At 51.0% G+C, this 22,052-nt stretch overlaps 1 protein-coding gene across 1 annotated transcript in view; it reads left to right on the top strand.

The window, feature by feature from the left end:
* The window catches only part of LOC140207265 (uncharacterized), a 225,897-nt gene extending 208,231 nt beyond the window's left edge, over positions 1-17,666 (top strand). Inside the window, exons 2-6 of the mRNA XM_072275719.1 lie at positions 4,261-4,377; positions 5,505-5,687; positions 12,535-12,677; positions 13,689-13,753; positions 14,797-17,666. Of these exons, the coding sequence (XP_072131820.1) occupies positions 4,261-4,377; positions 5,505-5,687; positions 12,535-12,677; positions 13,689-13,753; positions 14,797-14,986 (698 nt within the window). The 3' untranslated portion in view covers positions 14,987-17,666. The remainder of the gene's footprint in view (positions 1-4,260; positions 4,378-5,504; positions 5,688-12,534; positions 12,678-13,688; positions 13,754-14,796) is intronic.
* The last annotated feature ends 4,386 nt before the right edge of the window (positions 17,667-22,052 follow it).

Consider the following 22,052-nt stretch of genomic DNA (forward strand, 5'->3'; position numbering starts at 1 on the left):
CTAACATCAGTAGTGGGGAAGATGCTTGAGTCCATTATTAAAGATGAAATAACAGCATATCTTGATAGCAGTGATAGGATTAGGCTGAGCCAGCATGGATTTACCAAGGGCAAATCATGCTTGACTAATCTATTGGAATTTTTCGAGGATGTAACCAGGAAGATAGACGCGGGAGATCCAGTGGATGCGGTGTACCTTGACTTTCAGAAAGCATTCGATAAGGTACCACATAGCAGATTGGTGGGTATAATCAGAGCTCATGGCATTGGGGGGAGGATATTGACATGGTTAGAAAACTGGTTGGCAGATAGAAAGCAAAGGGTGGCAGTGAATGAGTGCTTCTCGGAATGGCAGGTGGTGACTAGTAGGGTTCCACAGGGCTCGGTATTGGGACCACAGCTGTTTACGATTTACATCAATGATTTAGAGGAAGGCATTGTGAATAACATCAACAAGTTTGCTGATGATATTAAGCTGGGTAGCAGTGTGACAAGTGATGAGGATGTTAGGGGAATTCAAGGTGACTTGGATAGGCCGGGTGAGTGGGCAGAAACTTGGCAGATGGCCTTTGATTTGAATAAGTGTGAGGTTATTCACTTTGGGAGCAAGAACAGGAAGGCAGATTATTATCTGAACGGTGTGGAGTTAGGTAAGGGAGCAATACAAAGAGATCTAGAAGTACTTGTTCATCAGTCTCTGAAGGTGAATGAGCAAGTGCAGCAGGCAGTGAAGAAGGCTAATGGAATGTTGGCCTTTATTACAAAGGGAATTGAGTACAAGAGCAAGGAAATCGTTTTGCATTTGTACAGGGCCCTGGTGAGACCACACCTGGAGTATTGTGTGCAGTTTTGGTCTCCAGGGTTAAGGAAGGACATCCTCGCTGTGGAGGAGGTGCAGCGTAGGTTCACGAGGTTAATTCCTGGGATGTCCGGACTGTCTTACGCAGAGAGGTTAGAGAGACTGGGCTTGTACACGCTGGAATTAAGGAGATTGAGGGGGGATCTGATTGACACATATAAGATTATTAAAGGATTGGACAAGATAGAGACAGGAAATATGTTCCAGATGCTGGGAGAGTCCAGTACCAGAGGTCATGGTTTAAGAATAAGCGGTAGGTCATTTAGGACAGAGTTGAAGAGGAACTTCTTCTCCCAGAGCGTTGTGGAGGCGTGAAACGCGCTGCCTCGGAAGGCAGTGGAGGCCAATTTTCAGGATGCTTTCAAGAAGGAGCTAAATAGATATCTTATGGATAGGGGAATCAAGGTTATGGTTATGGCGACAAGGCAGGAACCCGGTATTGATAGTAGATGATCAGCCATGATCTCAGAATGGCGGTGCAGGCTCGAAGGGCCGAATGGTATACTTCTGCACCTATTGTCTATTGTCTATTCTTCGTTCTATCTAACACTCCCTGCAGTTTCTTCATCTCTCTCCCTCCTCGCCATCGACTCTGACCTCAATCCTGTGCCCTCTGTCACCCGAAACACCGGACCTGCGGAACGTCTGTCCTCATTCATCCTGTCTGCGCCCCTCGTGCTTTTATACTTCTCTGTAATGGCACCCACGCGCACTAAGCAATAACGTCCCAACCGGTCAGACCTCTCTCCATACCTCATTCACCCGAGTCCAACTTCGACGTAAATCTTTCCGCTCAGTGGCGACCAACAGTGAACAAATGCAGTGTCACCGCACAACTGCACTGTGAACTCCCGACTCCTGTACCATCATCTTCCAGAGTACTGTACCATCTGAAGCCTTGTTAAAGTCTAAATGCATTGCATCTACTGTCCGTGCCTCATCTGTCCTTCCTGTTCAACTTTGCTCGACAAGTCTCCCTGGGTCTCAGGCCATCCAGTATCTCTCTCCCTCCTCTATCTTCCACCCCCTATCTCCCACTCCTTCCCTCCGTCTCTCCATAGAAACATAGACATATAGAAAACATACAGTATAATATAGGCACTTCGGCATAGTAAGCTGTGCCGAACATCTCCCTAACTTAGAACTACCTCGGCTTTAACCTTAGCCCACTGTTTTTCTAAGCTCCATGTTGGCATCCAGGAGTCACTTAAAAGTCTCTACCCTTCCCGCTTTCACTACCGCCGGCGGCAGTCCCTTCCGGCGTGACCACACTCTGCGTGAAAAACTTATCCCTGACAGCTCCTCTGCACCTACCTCTAAGAACCTTAAAACTATGTCCTCTCGTGCGAGGCAATTCATGGGGAAAAGCCTTTGACTATCCACGCGATCAATCCCTGTCATTATCTTGTACACCTCCATCAAGTCACCTCTCATACTCCGTCGCTCCACGGAGAAAAGGCCGAGTTCACTCAACCTGCTTTCATGAGACACTCTCTCCATTCCAGGCAACATCCGTATAATTGTCTCTCCTCCCCTCCTTTCTCTCCCACCGTCTCCTCTATCTCTCTATCCTCTCTCCCTCTCTCCCCTCCGCTATCACCCTGTTCCTCTCTCAGACTGACTCACACTGTCCCCTCATTTTCGCCCTCTCTGCTCACTGTTATCCCTTCCCTAACCCCACCCGTTCTTCCCACCTCTCTCTGTTCCTAAGTTTGCCGCTCATCTCTCCTCCACGACTTTTACTTCACCCGATCCACCTCTATCTCCCCGTCCCCGACACTATCTCCCCTCGATATGTCCCCTCTCTCAAATTCTCCTCTCTTTCCCATCCATCGCCCACTGTTCTCCACAAACTCTCCCTTCTACGTCATCCTCTCTTTCGCACCTTTCACTCCCCTCTCTTGTTCCCGTCTTCCTGCTCTCTCCCCCGGCACACCACACCGCCCCCCGTCTCTCAATCTGTATCCCCTTTCTCACTTTGTTCTCTTCCCCCACTGCTCTCGCATTCTTCCCCCATTGCCCCATCGCTCTCTCCCTGCCCCTGCCCATTGCCTTCACCGTCTCCCCTCTCTTTCCCCTATTTCTCCCCAAACCATTTATCTCGCTGTCTCTCAGCCCCCATCCCATCGCTTAACGCTCTCTCCCTTCTGCTGTCTCTTCTCTCTCTCCGCGACTCTCTAACACAACTCTACCGCTGTCTCATTCTCTCCCTAACCTGCCTGTCTGACTTTCTCTTCCAGACGGTCTGACCTCCACCTACTCACAGCTCAACTTACGGAAAGACGAATCCCTCATCGATGAGGATGAGGATTCTCCCATTGCCTCGGGAGCTGGAGGGATGGCAACTACCGCACAAACAGGTCAGAGTTCACAGTAGTGACGCAATTCTGAGATGCGTCGGCTGTCATTCGCCCAAGATTTTCAAATGTCTAATTCATCTCTCTCCACCACTTCTCTGGGAGCTCATTCCACCTCCTGTCTGTGACGTATGTAAATAATGCGGATGAGATTGTGGATGGGTGCGTTGGTGAGTTGTACATGACGCGAAGATGGGTGGTCTTGTGGATCATGTTGAAAACTAGCAAAACAATTCAATGCGACATAGATCAGTCACAGATACAGTTCGAGAAATGGTAGAATTTAGCCCATCATGTACCCAATGTGTGAAAATAGAACAAAGCGGGCAAACAATAACACAAATGTGAAAAATAATAAACTCTGAATCCTCCTAGTTGACTCGGTGGTGAAGAAAGCGAAATAAATGTTGACATTCTTTTCTGGAGCTGTAGAATAGAAGAGCAGGGAGTGATGTTGAGGCCAGCGTGAGACACACTTAGAGTAGTGCGTGCAGTTTTGGGCTCCTGAGGTATACTGACATAAGAGATGTTTCAGAGAACATTCACGACAATGATATCCGGAATGAAAGGGTTGCTGTATGAAGAACATCAGGCAGCTCTTGGGATGTATTCCCCGGAGTTCAGGAGAAGGAGGGTTGGTCTCATAGAACAGTTCCGAATGTTGAAAAGCCTGAACAGGTTAGATATTGAAATGTTCTTTCCCATGGTAGGGGAATCTAGGACAAGAAGGCACGACTTCAGGATTGAAAGACGTCCTTTTAGAACTGAGATGCGGAGAAATTAAATCAGTCAGAGGGTGGTAAATCTGTGGAATTTGTTGTCCCGAGCAGCTGCGGAAGCGAAGCATGGGGGAAATGTAAGGCAGAGATGGATAGGTTCTTGATTAGCCAGCGTTTCAATGGGTATTGGGAGTATGCAGGGGAGTGGGGATGACTGGAAAAATGGGATCAGCCCATGATTGAATGGCCGAGCAGACTCTATGACCGGAATGGCCTACCTCTGCTCCTATACCTTCTGGTGTTATGGCCGAGTGGTCTCTCTACAGGTGCGCATGAGCAGGAGTCGAAACGGAGGATGGGAAACAGACCACACCGTCAGATCTGCCTGCTGTGCTTAGTTACGTCCGCCCTCATCATAATTGTGGCCGGACTCTCGATCCATGGTGAGTGGAACGGTCTCCGGGTGGAGTCAGTCCATAAATAAAGAGAGTGGAACAAACTGTTATTGGAAAACACCACAGTGACACAGACACGCCCCTTACCGTAACACCGATTAAAACCACCATAACACAGACAAACACCTAACCGTGATAAAGACACGGCCTTCACCGTAACACAATCAAGACTCATCCTGACACCGACACGCTATTCACCATAACATGAACAATGCTGTCACCGTAGCACGGTCACGACCTTCAACGAGAAACAGATACACCCCTAACCGCGACACGGACACGAACATCGCCGTGTCACACACGTGGCAGTCACACTGACCGCAACGTACCCCGCACTGTAACATCAACGTTCCCACTGACCGTGTTACTGATAAACTCCCCAAGGCGACAGCGAAACACACCTAAAAATGACACCGACAGGCTCTTCACCGTGACACTGAGGTGCCGTACACTGTGACACATTCACGCTCCTCGACGTGATCCGCACCGCCTCGTGACAAAGACTCAGAAGTCACTGTAACATCCCTTATAGAGACAATATCACCGCCCAACATAACGCAGATGCACCGCTCACTGAGGCAATTACCCACACCTCATTCTGACACAGGCAAACCTCTTAGCGTGATACCAAAACACCTCAGCCTGACACTGTTACAACCACCGTGGCAATGACATGCCTGTCACCGTGACACAGACACATTCCTCTCTGTGAGACAAACACACCCCACACCATGACACAGATACTCCACTCACCGTGACAACACCAAGACCATTATTCTGACATTTGACTCACCGTGACATCGAGATATACTTCATTGCGACCTAGCGCAACTCTCGCCGGGGCACAGAATCACCTATCACGGTGACACCGCCACGGCCTTCACAGCAACTCGAACATGACCCGCATGATATTGACGCAGACCCCAATTGTGACAACAACATAACCTTCACCGACACATTGAAATACCCCTCAGCGTGACACGACACGCCGACTCCTCTCACGGTGACAACCTTCAACGTGACACTGACACAATACTCTCTGTGATCCGCTCGGTATCGTGATGCTGACTCACGTGTCACTGTAAACGCTAAACATCCTTCACCATCTCTCTCAGTATCACAGATTCGTCAATCTATGATCACCCTCGACCGAAACTACCATGAGTTAAACGCAACCCTTCATTCCAAGATATCTGAGATATCTGATCTCCGTCAACAGTTCACTGAGATGGAAACGAAGTACAAATCTGTCAACGAGAGTATGGCTCAAATCTGTGAATTGTTGACCAGCAGAAGAGGTGAGCCATCATCCCCCTCTTTAACCCGCGCCTCATCACAGGGCGGGATAGAGAGAGGAAGAATGACTCTGTGCTTGACATCGGGAGTATGTAAAGAGATCATATGGAAGGAGATTCCCTCTGTGTTTGACGGGTGAGTGTGTGATGGTGCTGCGTGGAGGAAGTTTCACTTTGTCACTGAACACAGGAGAGTGTGACGGGACGGTGTGGAGGTTGATTAACTCTGTGTCTGACCACGGGATTGTGCGACATAACATTACAGCTTCACTCTATGTCTGACTTCGTGAATTTCTGATGGGACGGTATGGATCCTTCTTCCCTCTGAGTCTGCCAGGCGGTTTGTGTGAACGGACAGGGCCCAGAGAGCTTCACCCAGTGTCTGACCCCTGATTGGTGATTCCTGGAGTGTGCAATGGGATCAGAGAGAGAGAGAGAGAGAGAGAGAGAGGAGAGAGGGAGAGAGAGCCTCTGTGTCTGGGAGGGTGAGGGCGGTACTTCGCTTTGTGCGTGAACACAGGGGGGTGTGATGGGACGGTTCAGAGAGAGCTTCAATTTGTGCTTCGCCAGGAACTGTGTGATGAAACGTAAGGAGGGGGGTTCACACTTTCTTAGACGCGGTGGTGTGTGATGTGGCCGTGTGGAGGGAGATTCATTCTCTGTCTACCCACGGCAGTGTGTTATTGGACGTGAGGAGGGAGATTCGCATTGTGTTATTCTCGGGAGAGTGTGATGGGAAGGTGAGCAGGCAGCTTCCCTCTGTGCCAGGCAGTTTGCTCTGCGGTGTGTTGAGAAGACGGAGAGGGAGAATCGGCCTCCCTGGGATATTTGTCGTGTGTGCTAAGGCAGTTTCTTTCCGTGTCTAACCGCTGGAGTGTGTGATGGGGTTGTGGAGAGAGAGAGATTCACAGTGTGTCTGACAAAGGCTGTGGGAGATTGGACTTTGGAGAACGTTCTAAATTCTGATCTCTTACTCAGCGAGTGTATGAGGGGCGGTGTGGACTTCGCTTCACTCTGTGTCTGACCCCGAGGGTGTGTAATGAAACGGTGTGGAAGGAGTAACATTCAGAAACTGGCACGTGTAAGGGTGTAATTGGACGGTGTGCAGGAAACATCACCCTACGTCTGACCGCTGGAATGTGTGCTGAGCCCATGGAGAGAGAGATTCACTCTGTGACTGACCCAGGCAGTACGTGACGAGGCTTTGTAGAGGGAACTAAACTCGGTGTCTGACTCCGAGAGTGGGTGATGGGACAATGCGGACGGGAGCTTCGCTCCACGTCTGAAGCGTGTAGTGTGTGATGAGACCGCGGAGAGCGAGATTCCATCTGCGCCTGACCATTTTAGTGTGTGATCTGACCGTGTGAAGGAAGCTTAAATCTGTGTCTCACCCCGTCTGTGTATCATTGGACTCTCTTTGTGACACAGTGTGCGTGTGATGGGGAGGAATAGCGGGGGTGGGGAGTGGGTGAATGCGTTTCGGAGGGGAATCATGTATGTGACTGACAGCGGGAACAGTGACGCGTGCCTGGATGGTGTTCTGCTCTGTGTCTGATACGAGGGTTGCGTGAGAGAACGGTGCAGAGGGAGCATCTCTAGTTCTCTGAACGCTGTGTTGTGTGATGTGACGGGGTAGAAGGAGCATCATACTGTGTCGGACCACGGGCGTATGCGGTGGGATGGTGCCGAGACGTTTCATTTCCTATCTGATCACGGGCGGGAGTAATGGGGTACCGTGGGTGGAGGTTCGCTCTGTGTTTGCCCGCAGGACTGTGTGATGTGACAGTGTGCAGGGAGCTTCTCTCCATGCCTGACCCAAGGAGTGTGTGATGGTGTGGTGGACAGAAAGCTTCAGTCTGAGGCTGAACCCGGGACAGTGTGGAAGGAGCATCACTCTGTGTCTGACACCGGGGGAGTATGATGGGCCCGTGAGACAAGAGCGTCATTCTTCGTCTGTTCCCGGGAGTGTGTGACGGGTCATTGTGGATGGAACCCAGATTTGTGTCTGACCCATCAGGAAGTGTGTGACTGAATGGCTTGCGGAGACCTACACTGTATAACTGACTGCGGGTGTCTGTGATGGGACTGTTTCTGACCTTGCTCGTGTGTCATGGGAGAGTGAGAAAGAGCTTCACTCCATGTCTTTCTCCGGGTGTCAGTAATCAGAAGGTGCTGAAGCAGCTACACTGTGCCTGATCCCAAGAGTGTGCAAATGGACACTGTGAGAGGCGCTTAACTCTATACCTGACCGCTCGATTTTATGGTGGGAGTTTGTGGAGAAGACGTCTCTCTGTTTTTCACCCCGGAGTGTGTGATAGGATGGTGTGGAGGGAGCTTCTTGCATATCTAACCCCTGTGTTGTGTGATGCGACGGGGAAGAAGAGCAGCAGACTGTGTCTGACCACGGTGAGATAGGGCTGAAATTGTTTCATTTCCTGTCTTATCACGGGAGAGTGGAATGGGGTAGAGTAGACGGAAATGTACTATGGACATGTGGTCGATGTTTAGAGATCTCCTGCAGGATGTTCGGGTTAAATTTGCCCCGGAGAGGAAGATAAAGAATGGTAGGGTGAAGGACCATGGGTGACAAGTGAGGTGGAAAATCTAGTCAGGTGGAAGAAGGCAGCATACATGTGGTTGAGGAAGCAAGGATCAGATGGGTCTATTGAGGAATATAGGGAAGCAAGAAAAGAGCTTAAGAAGGGGCTGAGAAGAGCAAGAAGGGGGCATGAGAAGGCCTTGGCGAGTAGGGTAAAGGAAAACCACAAGACATTCTTCAATTATGTGAAGAAAAAAAGGATGACAGGAGTGAAACATAGAAACATAGAAAATAGGTGCAGGAGTAGGACATTCGGCCCTTCGAACCAGCACCGCCATTCAGAATGATCATGGCTAATCGTCCAACTGAGAACCCTGTACCTGCCTTCTCTCCATGCACCCTCTGGGTTTCAAAAGAATAAGAGGAGATCTTATTGAAATACATACTATTTTAAAATGAATACATAGTATAGCGGCAGGAAGGTTGTTCCGACTAGAAGGTGAGACGAGAACGTAGGGACACAAGACCATAAGTCTGTAAGATAGAGGAGTGGAAGTAGGGCATTTGACTCATCGAGTCTGCTCCGCCATTCAGTCATGGGCCGATCCAACTCTTCCAGTCATCCCCACTCCAGTGCCTTCACGGCATACCCTTTGATGCCCTGGCTAATCAAGAACCTATCCATCTTTGCCTTAAATCCACCGAATGACTTAGCCTCCACAGGCGCTTGTGCCAATAAATTCCACGGATTTCTCACCGTCTGACTAAAGTAATGTCTCGGCATCTCAGTTCTAAATGGACGTCCTTCAATCATGAAGTCTTGCACTCCTGTCCTGGAATCTCCTACCATGAAATTAACTTTGTCATATCTGATCGGTTCAAGCTTTTTAACATTCGGAATGTTTCTGTGAGATCCCTCCCTAATTTTCCGGATTTCAAGGGAATACATCCCAAGAGCTTCCAGACATTCCTCATACGGTAGCCGTTTCATTCCTGGAATCATTCTCGCCAATCTTCTCTGAACCCTCTCCAACGTTGGGACATCCTTTCTAAAATAAGTAGCCCAAAGCTGCACACAATACACCAAGTCTGGTCTCATGAGTGTCTTACAGAACCTCAACATTAGATTCCTGCTCATATATTCTGTACCTGTATAAATGAATGCCAACATTGCATTCGCCTTCTTCACGATCGACTTTACCTAGAAGTTAATTTTTAGGGTATTTTGCACAAGGACTCCCAAGTGCCTTTGCATTTTTGCATTCTGAATTCTCTTTCCCACTAAATAAGTGTCTGCCTGTTTATTTATTCCACCAACGTACAGGACCATACACTTTCCAACACTGTACTTCAGTTGCCACTTCTTTCCTATTCCCCTAAACTCTCTCAATCTATCTGCAGGCTGTCTGTTTCCTCAACACAGCTCGCTCCGCCATGTATCTTTGTATCAACAGCAAATTTAACCACTAATTAATTCATACCGTAGACTAAATCATTGTCATGCATCGTAAAAAGCAGCGGTGCCAACAGCGACCTGCTGTGGAACTCCAGTGGTAAACGGCCGTCAGCCAGAACAAAATCCTTTTCTGACCACTCTGTGCTTTCTGCCGACCTGCTAATGCTCCACTCACACTAATAACTTCCCTGTAATTCCATGGGCTCTTTTCTTTCTAAGCAGCCCCATGAGCGGTACATTATCAAATGCCTTCTGAAAATCCACGCCATATGTATTACATTTCCTTTGTCTACACTGATTGTAATTTCATCAAAGAATTGCAGTAGGTTTGCCAGGCAGGATGTTCCTTTTCTGGCTGTGGCCTATCCTGTAATGTGCCTCCAGGTACTCCGTAATCTCATCCCTAACAATCGATTAGAACAATTTCCCAACCACTAATGTCAGGATAGCCGGTCGAGAGTTTCCCACCCTTCTTAAATAGCGGAGTAACATTTGCAATATTCCAGTCACCCGGTACTGTGGCAAAATCTATCGACTCCTTAAAGATCATTGTTACTGCCTCCGCAATCTGTCCAGCTACTTCCGTCAGAACCCGAGAGTGCATTCCATCAGGTCCAGGAGATTTATCCACCCTCAGACCATTAAGTTTCCTGAGCACCTTCTCAGTCGTCATTTTCACTGCACATACTTCACTTCCTTGGCACTCTTGAATGTCCGGTGTACTGCAGACGTCTTCCACTGTGAAGATTGATGCAAAATAAGCATTCAGCTCCTATGCCATCTCTGCGTCTCTCATGACAATAGTTCCAGCATCAATTTGTATTGGACACATATCTACCCAAGAGTCTCTTTTTCCCTTGATATACTAAAAAAAAAACTTTTAGTATCTTCTTTGATATTGGTCGCCAGCTCCCTTTCGCAATCCATCTTCCTACTGACCTTCTTAGTTTCCGTCTCCGCGTTTGTAAAAGCTTCCCAGTCCGCTATCTTCCCACTAGGTTTGGCTTCTTTGTGCGTCCTCGGTTTTGTTTATACTTTGGCTCTGACTCCACTTGTCAGCCATGGTCGGGTCCTTCTACCATTCGATAATGTCTTCTTCTTTGGAATAGATGTCCCTTGCACTTCCCTCATTTTTCGCTCGAACTCCAGTGACTGCTGCTGTGCTGTCTTTAGTGTTGCTCAGCGCAACACCGACATGTCCCTCACTGTGACACGGAAACAACTATCACCGCGATAATGACGCAAACTCATACCTGACGGTGGCATCGACGCTCCTGACAGTCACACCGGCACGCCCCTCATTCCTGACAATGACAAGCCCCTCAACGTGGCACACACACCATCTGTACCGTGACACAGCACGCCTCCCACTGGGACACGAAAACAGTCGCATCCTCACTGCAACACTCGTCCCCGTGACACCTACACGCTCCTCAGCATGAAACGCGCAGCACTGCACGGTGACACTGACACATCTCTTACCGCGACCCGCCCATACCGTACTGCTGTCTCACACCTCACTGTAAACGCTGAACGTCCTTCACCATATCTCTCAGTATCACAGATCCGTCAGTCTCAGATCATCTCCGACAAAAAATGTCAGCTACCTTGGGAACAGGATCAGGAGATGAAAATGACACAGACCCACTGTCAACAACAGATCCATCAACTGAAACTCTCTAACAATGACTGCTTCCAGAATCTATATTTTCTCAACAACAGCCTCTCCATCTTCGAAACGAAGCTCCGAACTTTCAAATGGACGAAGAGTGAAATTTGCCAATTTCTGACGAGCAGCAGAGGTGAAGCATCCCTGCACGTCTGACCACGGGAGTGTGCGCTGGGAAAGGAGGGTGTGGTGGGAGCTTCACTATGTTTCTGACTCCGGGAGCGTGTGGAGGGATAAGAATGTCAGTCATTGTCTGAATCCGTGAGTGACTAGGTTGGACACTGTGCCTTCCGGTGAATGTGTCTGATTTCACACACCTGAGTGATCATCTCTCTGTGTCTGACCCCATTGCTGTGCGATGGCAGAGGGCGGAGGGAACTTCACTCTGGGTCTGACGCAGAGGCTGTGTGATGAGGTGCTGCGGAGTGAGCTTCACTCCGTGTTTGATCCCTGGGGTCTGTGACGGCACGGTGTGGAGGGAGCATTATTCTGTGTTTGACACCGCGAGTCTGTGATGGGACGGTGTGGAGCAAGCATCACTTTGTGTCTGACACCCCGAGTCTGTGATGGGACGGTGTGGAGCGGGCATCGCTATGCGTCCGACACCCCGAGTCTGTGATGGGACGGTCTGGAGGGAGCATCATTCTGTGTCTGACACCGCGAGTCTGTGATGCGACGGTGTGGAGCGGGCATCACTTTGCGTCTGACACCCCGAGTCTGTGATTGGACGGTGTGGAGCGAGCATCACTTTGTGTCTGACTCTATGAGTGTATCAGTGGAGGGGGCAGAGGTAGATCAATCTGTGACTGACCGGAGATGGACGATGCTGAGGGAACTTCACTCCATGCTTGACCCTATGAATCTGTGATAAGATGTTGTGGAGCGAGTTTCATTCTGTGTCACTCCCGGGTGTGTGCGATTAGACAGTGTGGTACGAAATTCACTCTGTTCCTGACCCAGGTAGTGTGTGATGGATGGTGTGGATGGAACGTCACACTGTGCCTGACCCTGGTAAAGTGTGATGGGATGGTGTGGGGGGAGATTCGCTCTGTGTCTGATCTCAGGTGTGCGTGATGAGACCACGTGGAAGGAAATTCCTTCTGTGTGTCACCCCCGGTATGTGTGATGGGAATTTGCGAAGGGAGATTCACGCAGTTTCTCACTCGTCTTTGTTCCTGATTTCCAGAGCAAACGTGTTCCAAGGACTGGATCTCAAACAAAGACCGGTGTTATTATGTGTCCACCTTTGGGAGATCTTTCTACTCAGCGATGCGGGAGTGCTCAAACTGTGATTCAAGGCTTCTGCAAATCAATTCAAGGGATGAAGCGGTAAGTGTCCAACGACGAGAAGATCCCGCAGTAACACAGGAATCATCAAAAAACCCCGGGGTCAGACACAGGGTTTAGACCCACAATACACTCCTAGCACTCACTCCCGGAGTCAGACACAGAGTGAAGCTACCTCCCCACCGTCCCATCACCTCTCCCGGAGTCAGACACAGAGTGTACACCGACAATACACTCCCAGCACACACTCTCGGGGTAAGACACAAAGTGAAGCTACCGCCCCACCGTCCCAGCATACACTCCCAGAGTCAGACACAGAGCAAATCTCTCTCAAACCGTCCAATCACACAACTCCTGTGTCAGACACAGAGTTAAGATCCCTCCGCACCGTCCCATCACACACTTCCTGAGTCAGACACAGAATGAATCTCCCTCCACACCGTCCCATCACACACTCCCGGGCTCAGACACAGAGTGAAACTCCCTCCGCACCGTCCCATCACACACTCCCGGGGTCAGACACAGAGTGAATATCCCTCCACACCGTCCCATCACACACTCCCGGGCTCAGACACAGAGTGAAACTCCCTCCACACAGTTCCATCACCCACTCCCGGGGTCAGACACAGAGTGAATATCCCTCCACACAGTCCTATCACACACTCCCGGGGTCAGGCACAGAGTGAAACTCCCTCCGCACCGTCCCATCACACACTCCCGGGGTCAGACACAGAGTGAATATCCCTCCACACCGTCCCATCACACACTCCCGGGCTCAGACACAGAGTGAAACTCCCTCCACACAGTCCCATCACCCACTCCCGGGGTCAGACACAGAGTGAATATCCCTCCACACAGTCCTATCACACACTCCCGGGGTCAGACTCAGAGTGAATCTCCCTCCACACCGCTCATCACACACTCCTGGGGTCAGGCACAGAGTGAAGCTCCCTCCACACGGTCCCATTGTTGATTCGTGCTGTAATCAACAGAGAGAAGCTTTGTAGATACCTTTCGATTCTCGGCATTAATCAAATAAATTTAATTTCCCAGAGATTTGTATCCGACAAACTTGTGTCAAGAAACAGTGCATACTGGATTGGACAATGCGAAGACGGGTGAGATTTGGACTGATCTGTGGGGTGAGAGTTCGCGTTGACTTAGTCGTGACGGGAGAGATTGGGATTAGTTTGTGATGAGACTGTACGTGGTTGTCGGGAGAGTGTGCTGCAATGGAAGCATTTTGAGGCCGACACGTATCTGTCGGGGAAAGACAGGCCAGTTGGAATATTTCGGAAACCGCCAGGGGGCAGTGCAGAGTGCTGAGCAGACAGGGATTTTTTCGGTACTGACGCATGTTGGTGAAGAGAGCGCGGTGAAGTGGGATTATTTTGGAGATAGTCGCCGGGCTGTGAGGAGAAGGAGCAACAGTGACCTTTGTTTGCTGAATGACAAAGATCTGAGTGGCGAGAGTAGGACAACTGGAGTAGTTTGGAGATCGATACAGAGCGGTGGACACAGCGTGGGTGAATAGGATTAGTTTGCGAACTGACGGACGGAGGGGGGGAGAGGGTGCCTGTGGTATAAGTCTGGAGGCGGACCAGAGGCGACGGTGAGAGCCCGGTGTAGTGGGATATGTTCGGAGACTGACAGGAAGCTTCGGGTCGAGCGAGGGGCAACACGATTCATCTGGGAAAGACATAGGGCCGAGGGAAGAGTGTCGACCAGAGGGATTCATTTCTGGACAGCCAGAAGTCTGTAGAGAGACGGTGGGATAGTGGGGTTTGTTCAGGGACTGAAACAGATCTGAAAGGAGAGGGTGGGCCAGATCAATTCGTATGGGGACTGACAGAGGACTGTGGTGAGAAAGCGAGTCTGTGGGATTCGTTTGGGGAGACACGTGGCTGTAGGGTATCATTGGGTCAGTACAATTAGTTTGGGGACTGACACAAGATTGTGAGGAGACATTGGGATCGTGGTATCTGTCTGGGTACTGACACGGGGCTGTGGGGAGCGAGTGGATGAGTGCGATGAGTCTGCGGACTGACTCAGGCTGTTAGGAGAGAGCGATTTTATGGGATTAGCTTGTGGACCGTCTCGGCTCGGGTTCTCTGCTGGAGCTGCTTTGTCTCTGTTTAAATCATTTAACCCTCTTGGACAGGAATGTTGCCTGGGGTCTCCTGTACAAGCAGTCCTCTGGAACGTCCAACTGCAAAGACTGCCGCTCGTACCCAGGGAAAGACTCTTGCGAACGTGATCGGCGTTTCATCTGCGAGAAGGCGGCACCTTTGTTCCGCGATATTCCTGAAAGGATCCAGAATCTCTGTCAACAGCCAGTGGAGACGACATGAATCAAATAAGTAACCCCAGTTTCTCCTCCTTCTCTCTCCTTCACTTTTACTCCTGGATCCTTGAAAATTTCCTCCCAACACTCTCTGCCCTTCCGTCCTACTCCATCTCCCCCTCTTGGCGTAACCATATTCTCCCCACCACACACCGACAAATCTCTCTCTCTCTCTCTTTTTTTCACCTTCTTTCTCGCCATTTCCTCCTTCCCGCTTTTTTTTACCGCTCCTCTAACTTTCTCTCTAGCCCCTCAGTTCCCCTTATTTCCTCGACCTTTCTCCGCCCGCTCTTTTTCTGCTCCCTCTGTCCAACTGTTTCACCTCTCTCCCCCCCTTCTCACGCCTCTCTACCCCTATCTCTCTCTTCCCTCCCCGTTCTCTCTAAACCCTACGTCAACCTGATCTCTCTCTCTTTCTCCTTTCCGCCCACTCTCACCTCAATCCTGTGCCGTCTGTTACTCGATAACCCAAGCCTGGGTAAAAGAATATGCCTATTCCCTCTGTCTGTGCCCCTCTTGTGTTTATGGAAGTCTGCAAATTTACAACTACGCTCCAGGAAATAAAGTCCCAGCCTTCCCCTTCCTTCTCTCCATAACTCTGTGCTTCGAGTCCTGGCAATATCCCCGTAGAACTCCCTGTCCACTCTACCCAGTTCTTTGCTTTTTCCTAAAGCAAAGCGGCCGCACCAACGTCTTGCACCACGTGATCTACCGATTCCTGTACTCAGTGCCCTGGCTGGTGACGACCAGCGCGCCAAGTATCTTGTTCCCCCCGTATCGGGTGTATTCTACTGGAATTGCTATTTGATTTATCACCTGAAACTTGAACGGCCTGGAATTTGTTTTATTGCAGCATCAGTACAGTGCAAAGATGTAAAATTAATGTCAATTACAAACAAATATAATGAAAACCACAACAATTTGCAGTGGTGCACATCAGTTCAAAAATGTGGTGGTGAAGGGGAAGAAGGTGTTTCTGAATCGTTGAACGTTCAGACTTCTGTACCTGTTCCCTAATGGTAGTTTTGAGCAGGTAAATTGCCCCGGGGTGAGCGGCCTCAATGATGGAGCCGCCTTCTCGAGGCACCGCATCTTGAAGATGTCCTCGATGCTGGGGAAGGCGGTGCCTCTGATGTTGGTTGAGTCTACATCCCTCTGCAGCCTCCAGTGACCTTGTCCGTTGCAGCCTACACTCCAGGCGGCGATGCTACAAGTCAGGATGCTCCCAACGTTCATCTGTAGAAATGTCATAGTCTTCAATGAAAAGACACATTTTCTCAGACCCCTGACTTCGCCATACCTTCTGTAACGAGAGAGCTATGGGTGGTGGTGAACAGGTGTAGAGTTTTGACTGGAATACACTCAGACTCAGACTTGAAATAAACAAGACGACGGTAAGGAAATCCAAAGATTAAATCACAATCTGTAGTACTGCACTAGAAATGGATGCCCTTCAGCACGAGCCCTTTAAATACTGACAGGTAATAATTGGCCTTAAAGTCAAAGCCTTAAAGGGAAACTGACAGCTAACCTGGAAATGGAGATTCCGAATCTTGGATGCCTGCCGATAAAAAAAAAATGCTTTCTTCGTATTTGCAAGCCCGGTGTAAATCCTTTGGGACGCTGACACACACCAGCACAGGACCTCGAAATACGATCACAGGACAGAGAGGCAGGGACGTGAGTCTGCTCGGCCATTTCATCATGGCCGATCCGTTTCCCTCTCAGTCCTAATATTCTGCCGTCTCCCTGTATCCCTTCATGACGTGACTAATGACGCATCACTCAACCTCTGTCTCAAATACCATGCCTTAATCTCCGCAGCCGGCTGTGGCAACAAATTCCGCAGATTCACCCCACTAAAGCCAAAGTAATTACTGCTAATATCCTTCCGAAAATGACAGTCTTCTATGTGGGCCCACTGGCCCTGAACCCTCTCACCATAGGGAAACTCCGCTCCAAATCTACTTTACCGAGGCCTTTACACAGTCGATCGGTTTCAACACCAACAGCCCCCATCCCCCACCGCCCCATCATCAATCTGAGTTCCAGTTATCAAGTGCTCCTGATTTGATAGCGTTTCGATCCCGGAATCATTTCCGTGAACTTCCTTTCATCCCTTTCCGATGCAAGCACATCTGGCCGGATTACATGTGGCACCCTGAAGTACTCACAATCCTCCGTGAAGCCTCGCCAGTGCTTCATAAACCCTCAGCTTCAGATACCTGTGTACGGGGTCTTTCTTTTTCGTTACATTTAAAATGGCTTCTGTTGTTATGTTATACTGGGGAATGCTGAGAAAGTCTCTAAGTGGACAGTTGCTTGGATTATTATAGATAGCAGAGTGTTATTAACCAATGGGTGGTCATGTATCGTTTTGTTTTCGGAAACAATGCTGTATCATATGGCTGTGGACGGGGTTTTTGGGGGGAGTCGGAGGGGAGACGGGGAGGACGTCGGACGTGCGGGAAGGCTCGGATCGATCACTCCGGGTGGTCCCGAAACGTGAGTCGACAGGATCCGGGTGGTCGTCAGGAATTTATTGAGCTCCAACCGTTGCGCGCGAAGATCTTAGACTTTGATAAGTGTTGGCGCCTTTTTTTTTTTCATTGCTTCTCTTTCTGTATCGAATTTATATTAATGTCATAGACTTAGTGATATCTATAAAGTGTGTTTGGTAAAACGTACTGGGTGTGCTGGCTGATGACTGATGTTTGGGATTGATTCGGGCGGCAACCGACTCCGTGGGAAGCGTTCAGGCAGGTGCTGGGTGGGATTTCCCCTAGACATATAGGAGCCAATATAACTGAGTGTTAGAAGTGGGGGCACCATCCCGGATTTGGATTTTCGGTAAAGCTGTATAGTCGTCGCGTTAAGTGGTGTGAAGATGGATCGAGATAAGATTGTAAGTTGGTGCGATTTAGAGGATGTACCGGTGAATCATGCGTGCGTGCTGTTTGGGGTGGATTTCCGCATTCCGGCAGATGCACTGGTGCGAGGGTTGAGTCTGATTAAAGGTATCGGGCAGGTAGAACTTGTAGCGAGAAGGTGAGGAAACGAACTGGAGTCCAGCTGGATGTTGGTACGGACGAGTGCCGACGTCATGACGTTGGAACTACCAGTGACAGTCCACGTCCAGAGGGAGGCGTGGCCGTGGGGTCTCCACACCCTCCCCGAGGACGCAAGTGAGGAGGTGCCGGAGGAGGAGCTAGATGAGGCCCCCGGGCGGGGTGGGGGGGTGGCAGTAGCCAGGGGTGGAGGTGTGGAGTGGGTAGGTTTGGCCAGGCCCCGCCCCCGTGGGGTGATGAGACTGCCGAGATAGCGGCTGCCATTACCTCCCTAGTGAAAAGGGTTGAGGGGCACCGCCCGAAGCTGAGAATTTTCTCAGGAGCCAGGCCCACCCCGGAAGGGGAGGATGACTATGAGATCTGGGATGAAGATACATCCCAGTTGTTAGAGGTGTGGCCAGTTTCGGATGAGGAAAAGAGACAGCGATTGGTGGAAAGTTTAAGGGGCGGGGAGGCCCGTGTGGTCCGCGATCTGAGAGCGGCACGCCCCTTGGCTTCCCTAGCGGAGTGTTTGGACGCTTGGCAGGAAGTGTTTGGACTATCAGGAGATCCCTGGAAACATTTAGCGGAGTTTCAACGGATGGGGCACAGAAGAGGGGAAAAGCTCTCAGACTATGTTTTCCGGCTGGAAGGAAAGCTTGCGAGGTTGCTGCGACGAGGGGTAGTGAGGGAGGACGGAGTGGCGAAGTTAAGGATATGTAGCGGTTCGCGGGAGGATGACAGGGTGGCTTGGAGTGTACGGCAGCCATTTAAGCGGAGCCCCCCTCTATCATTCGGACAGCTGATCCGAGCGGTTCGGGCCGAGGAGTGTACTTTGGGCCGATCAGGGGGCTCGGACCCTCAGGGACGGTCTTCAGAGGTTCAGGAGGTGGTAGCCGGGGTGAGATCAGAGAAATCCAAGGGGTCCCCAGGGGGCCGTATAGGGAGGAGAGAGGTGGCGGGTAGCGGGTGCTATAACTGTGGGAGAGAGGGGCATTTCCGCCGGGAATGTGATTGGCCGGGAGTGTGCTACCGCTATGGGAAAGCTGGCCACTTGCGGAGGATTGTGAGAGACGAGATGCGCCAAGGGGGAAGGGTCCCCGGTCCACGAAGAAGGGAGAGGTGTCGGGAAACTTAGGAGAGGCTCAGTGAGGGAACGGACTGGAGTCTCGGGAGGAACACGTTCCCAGAAAACCTCTATGGAACCCCGGAACGAACAAGCCCAAATTCCGGATGGACTGGTGGGACCCCGTTCCAGCGTGTCCCTACGGCTAGAGGGAATCTTTGCGAAAGCCATCCTTGACACCGGGTCGCAGGTTACCTTACTGTACCGGTCGTTCTACAACAAATATCTGAAGCATTTGGCAGTAACTCCGTTTAACGAATTGGAGATTTGGGGCATAAGTGATGGTGATTACCCGTACGATGGGTACTTGTCAGTGAGACTGGAATTTTCGAAGGAAGACGTGGGAGTGTCAGAAGCCTTTGAGACGCTGGTGTTGGTCTGTCCTGACCGGGTGGAACCCGGTGGCGCTGCCCTACTGGTGGGAACCAACTGCCCTCTGGTGCGACGGCTCTTGGGAGCCTGTAAGCAGACGGGCGGGGGGGGGACATTCTGGAGACCCTCCCGGTACATCCCGTGTTCCGAGCGGTGTACGAAGGAGTGAGTAACCCCCAGGGGCTGGATCCTGAGTACAAACGAGGGACGGTGTGGTGCACTCCGGCGAGGCCTAAGGTGATACGGCCAGGGGAGGCGGCATTCGTGATGGGGACCCCCAGATTCCCCAGATTACCGGCGGGCGAGGCCCTGCTGGTAGACGCCCCCCCCCCCACGACCTGGAAGAGGAGTCCCGGTTCCCGGCTGGGGCGCTGGTGAGACCTGAATTGCAGAGGCCCTCAGCTGTACAGGCACGTCGCATGGAGGTGATGGTAAGGAACATAACGGAGAGGGAGATCACCTTTAAGCGCGGGATGCCCCTTGCGCACTTGTTCCCGGTGACGGTGATGTCCAGCGCCCCCGTGAAGCCCACTGGAGGAAAACTATTGGGAAACGGGGCCTTTAATTTTAAAGACTCCCCTGTACAGTGGAAGAATAAGAGCAGGCTGGTGGAGAAGATGCTGAAGTTAGGGAAGTCTTTTCTCAGGGCGAGTTTGATGTGGGATGTTCCAAGAGCACTCGACACACTATCCGGGTGACAAATGACACCCCGTTTAGGGAGAGGTCGCGGCGGTTGGCCCCAGCAGATGTGGAAGATGTGCGGCAGTTGAAAGACGCAGGGATTATTGCGGAGTCCCGAAGCCCCGATGCGTCCCCCATAGTGGTGGCAAGGAAGAAAAATGGGAAGGTACGCATGTGCGTGGACTATAGGACCCTGAACCGGCGCACTCTCCCCGGCCAGTATACGGTCCCGAGGGTGGAATATGCATTGGCCTGTTTAAGTGGGGCGCAGTGGTCTAGTGTATTGTATTTGCGGAGTGGGTATTACCAGATTCTGATGAGTGACGCCGATAAACTGAAGACGGCCTTTATCTGCCCCCTGGGATTTTTCGAGATCGAACGAATGACCCGAGGCATATAGGGGGGCCCAGCCACCTTCCAGCGGCTCATGGAGCGGACAGTGGGGGCATGAACCTGTTGGAGGTGTTGGTGTACCTGGATGACCTGATAGTGTTTGGATCTACGTTGGAGGAACATGAGGAGCGGCTGCTGAAGGTGCTGAGTCGGCGGAAGGAGGAAGGGTTGAAACTTTCCCTGGATAAATGTCAGTTCTGTAAGACGTCGGTCAGCTATGTCGGGCACATAATCTTGCGCAATGGAGTGGGCGCTGATCCGCCAAAGATAGCCGCAGTGACCACCTGACCGAGACCCTAGAATGTGAGGGCCTTGTTCTCGTTTTTGGGGTTTTGTGGGTATTACTGGCGATTCGTGAAAGGACATGCGAAAATGAATCACCCATTTAACCAGCTATTGTGTGGTTATCCACCTGTGGGGAAAAAAAAAGCAAGGGAGACCGTGGGCCGGAGGTAGAAGGATACTTGAACCCGGGGGAGCCTTTTTGATCCAGGTGGGATGTTCAATGTGAGGAGGCGTTCCAATCTCCGAAACGGGCGCTGGCACAGGCCCCGGTGTTGGCTTTTGCTGATCCCCGGAAGCCGTATGTTCTGCACACTGGTGCCAGTCACGCTGGTCTGGAGACTGTCCTGTACCAGGAACAGGGAAACGGATTGAGGCCGGTGGCGTTTGCCAGCCGGAGTTTTCGCCATCTGAGAGAAACTATCCTACTCACAAGCTGGAGTTCTTGGCGTTGAAATGGGCGGTGGTGGACAAGTTGAGTGACTATCTACAACGGGGTCCAGTTTGAGCTGAGAACTGACAACAACCCCCTCACTTATATGCTGACCTCGGCGAAGCTGGACGCTACTGGGCATCGGTAGGTAGCGGCCTGGTCTGCCTATGAGTTCAGCCTGAAGTACCGGCCGGGGAGTCGGAACATCGATGCGGATGCTCTATCTCGTCGGGCGCTCGCCGAGTCAGTCACGGCTGAGGAATGGGAGATTGTCCCCGCCCCGGGAGTAATGGCCATGTGTCAAGTTGGGAGCGAAGGGGAAGTAGGAGCCCCGATAGGAACGGATCGGGGAGTGGATCGATTGGGGGTTGACGATGACGCGCTACCCACTGCTTACTGTAATTTGACTGCTCGGAGGAACAGGCAGCTGCCGGAGTTGAGCCCTCAGGAATCGGGAGCGGCTCTGCGTGATGACCCGAGCATTGGTACTATCTGGTACGCGGTTAGACAAGGCGATATGGGCCAGGTGGAGAAGGCGAAGCATGCCTCGGTTCCCCTACTACAGAAGGAGTGGCCTCGGTTGAAGCTGAAGGAGCACGTCTTGTACCAGGTCACGTCGCCTCTGGACCATCCCCGGCGCTGGCAGCTGGTCATACCTGAGAAGTATCGGAAGACTGTGCTCCAGGCACTACATGATGATTCCGGGCACTTAGGGGTAGAGAATACCTATGAATTAGTC

Source organism: Mobula birostris, chromosome 13 (genome assembly GCF_030028105.1).
Source record: "Mobula birostris isolate sMobBir1 chromosome 13, sMobBir1.hap1, whole genome shotgun sequence".
Taxonomy (NCBI): domain Eukaryota; kingdom Metazoa; phylum Chordata; class Chondrichthyes; order Myliobatiformes; family Myliobatidae; genus Mobula; species Mobula birostris.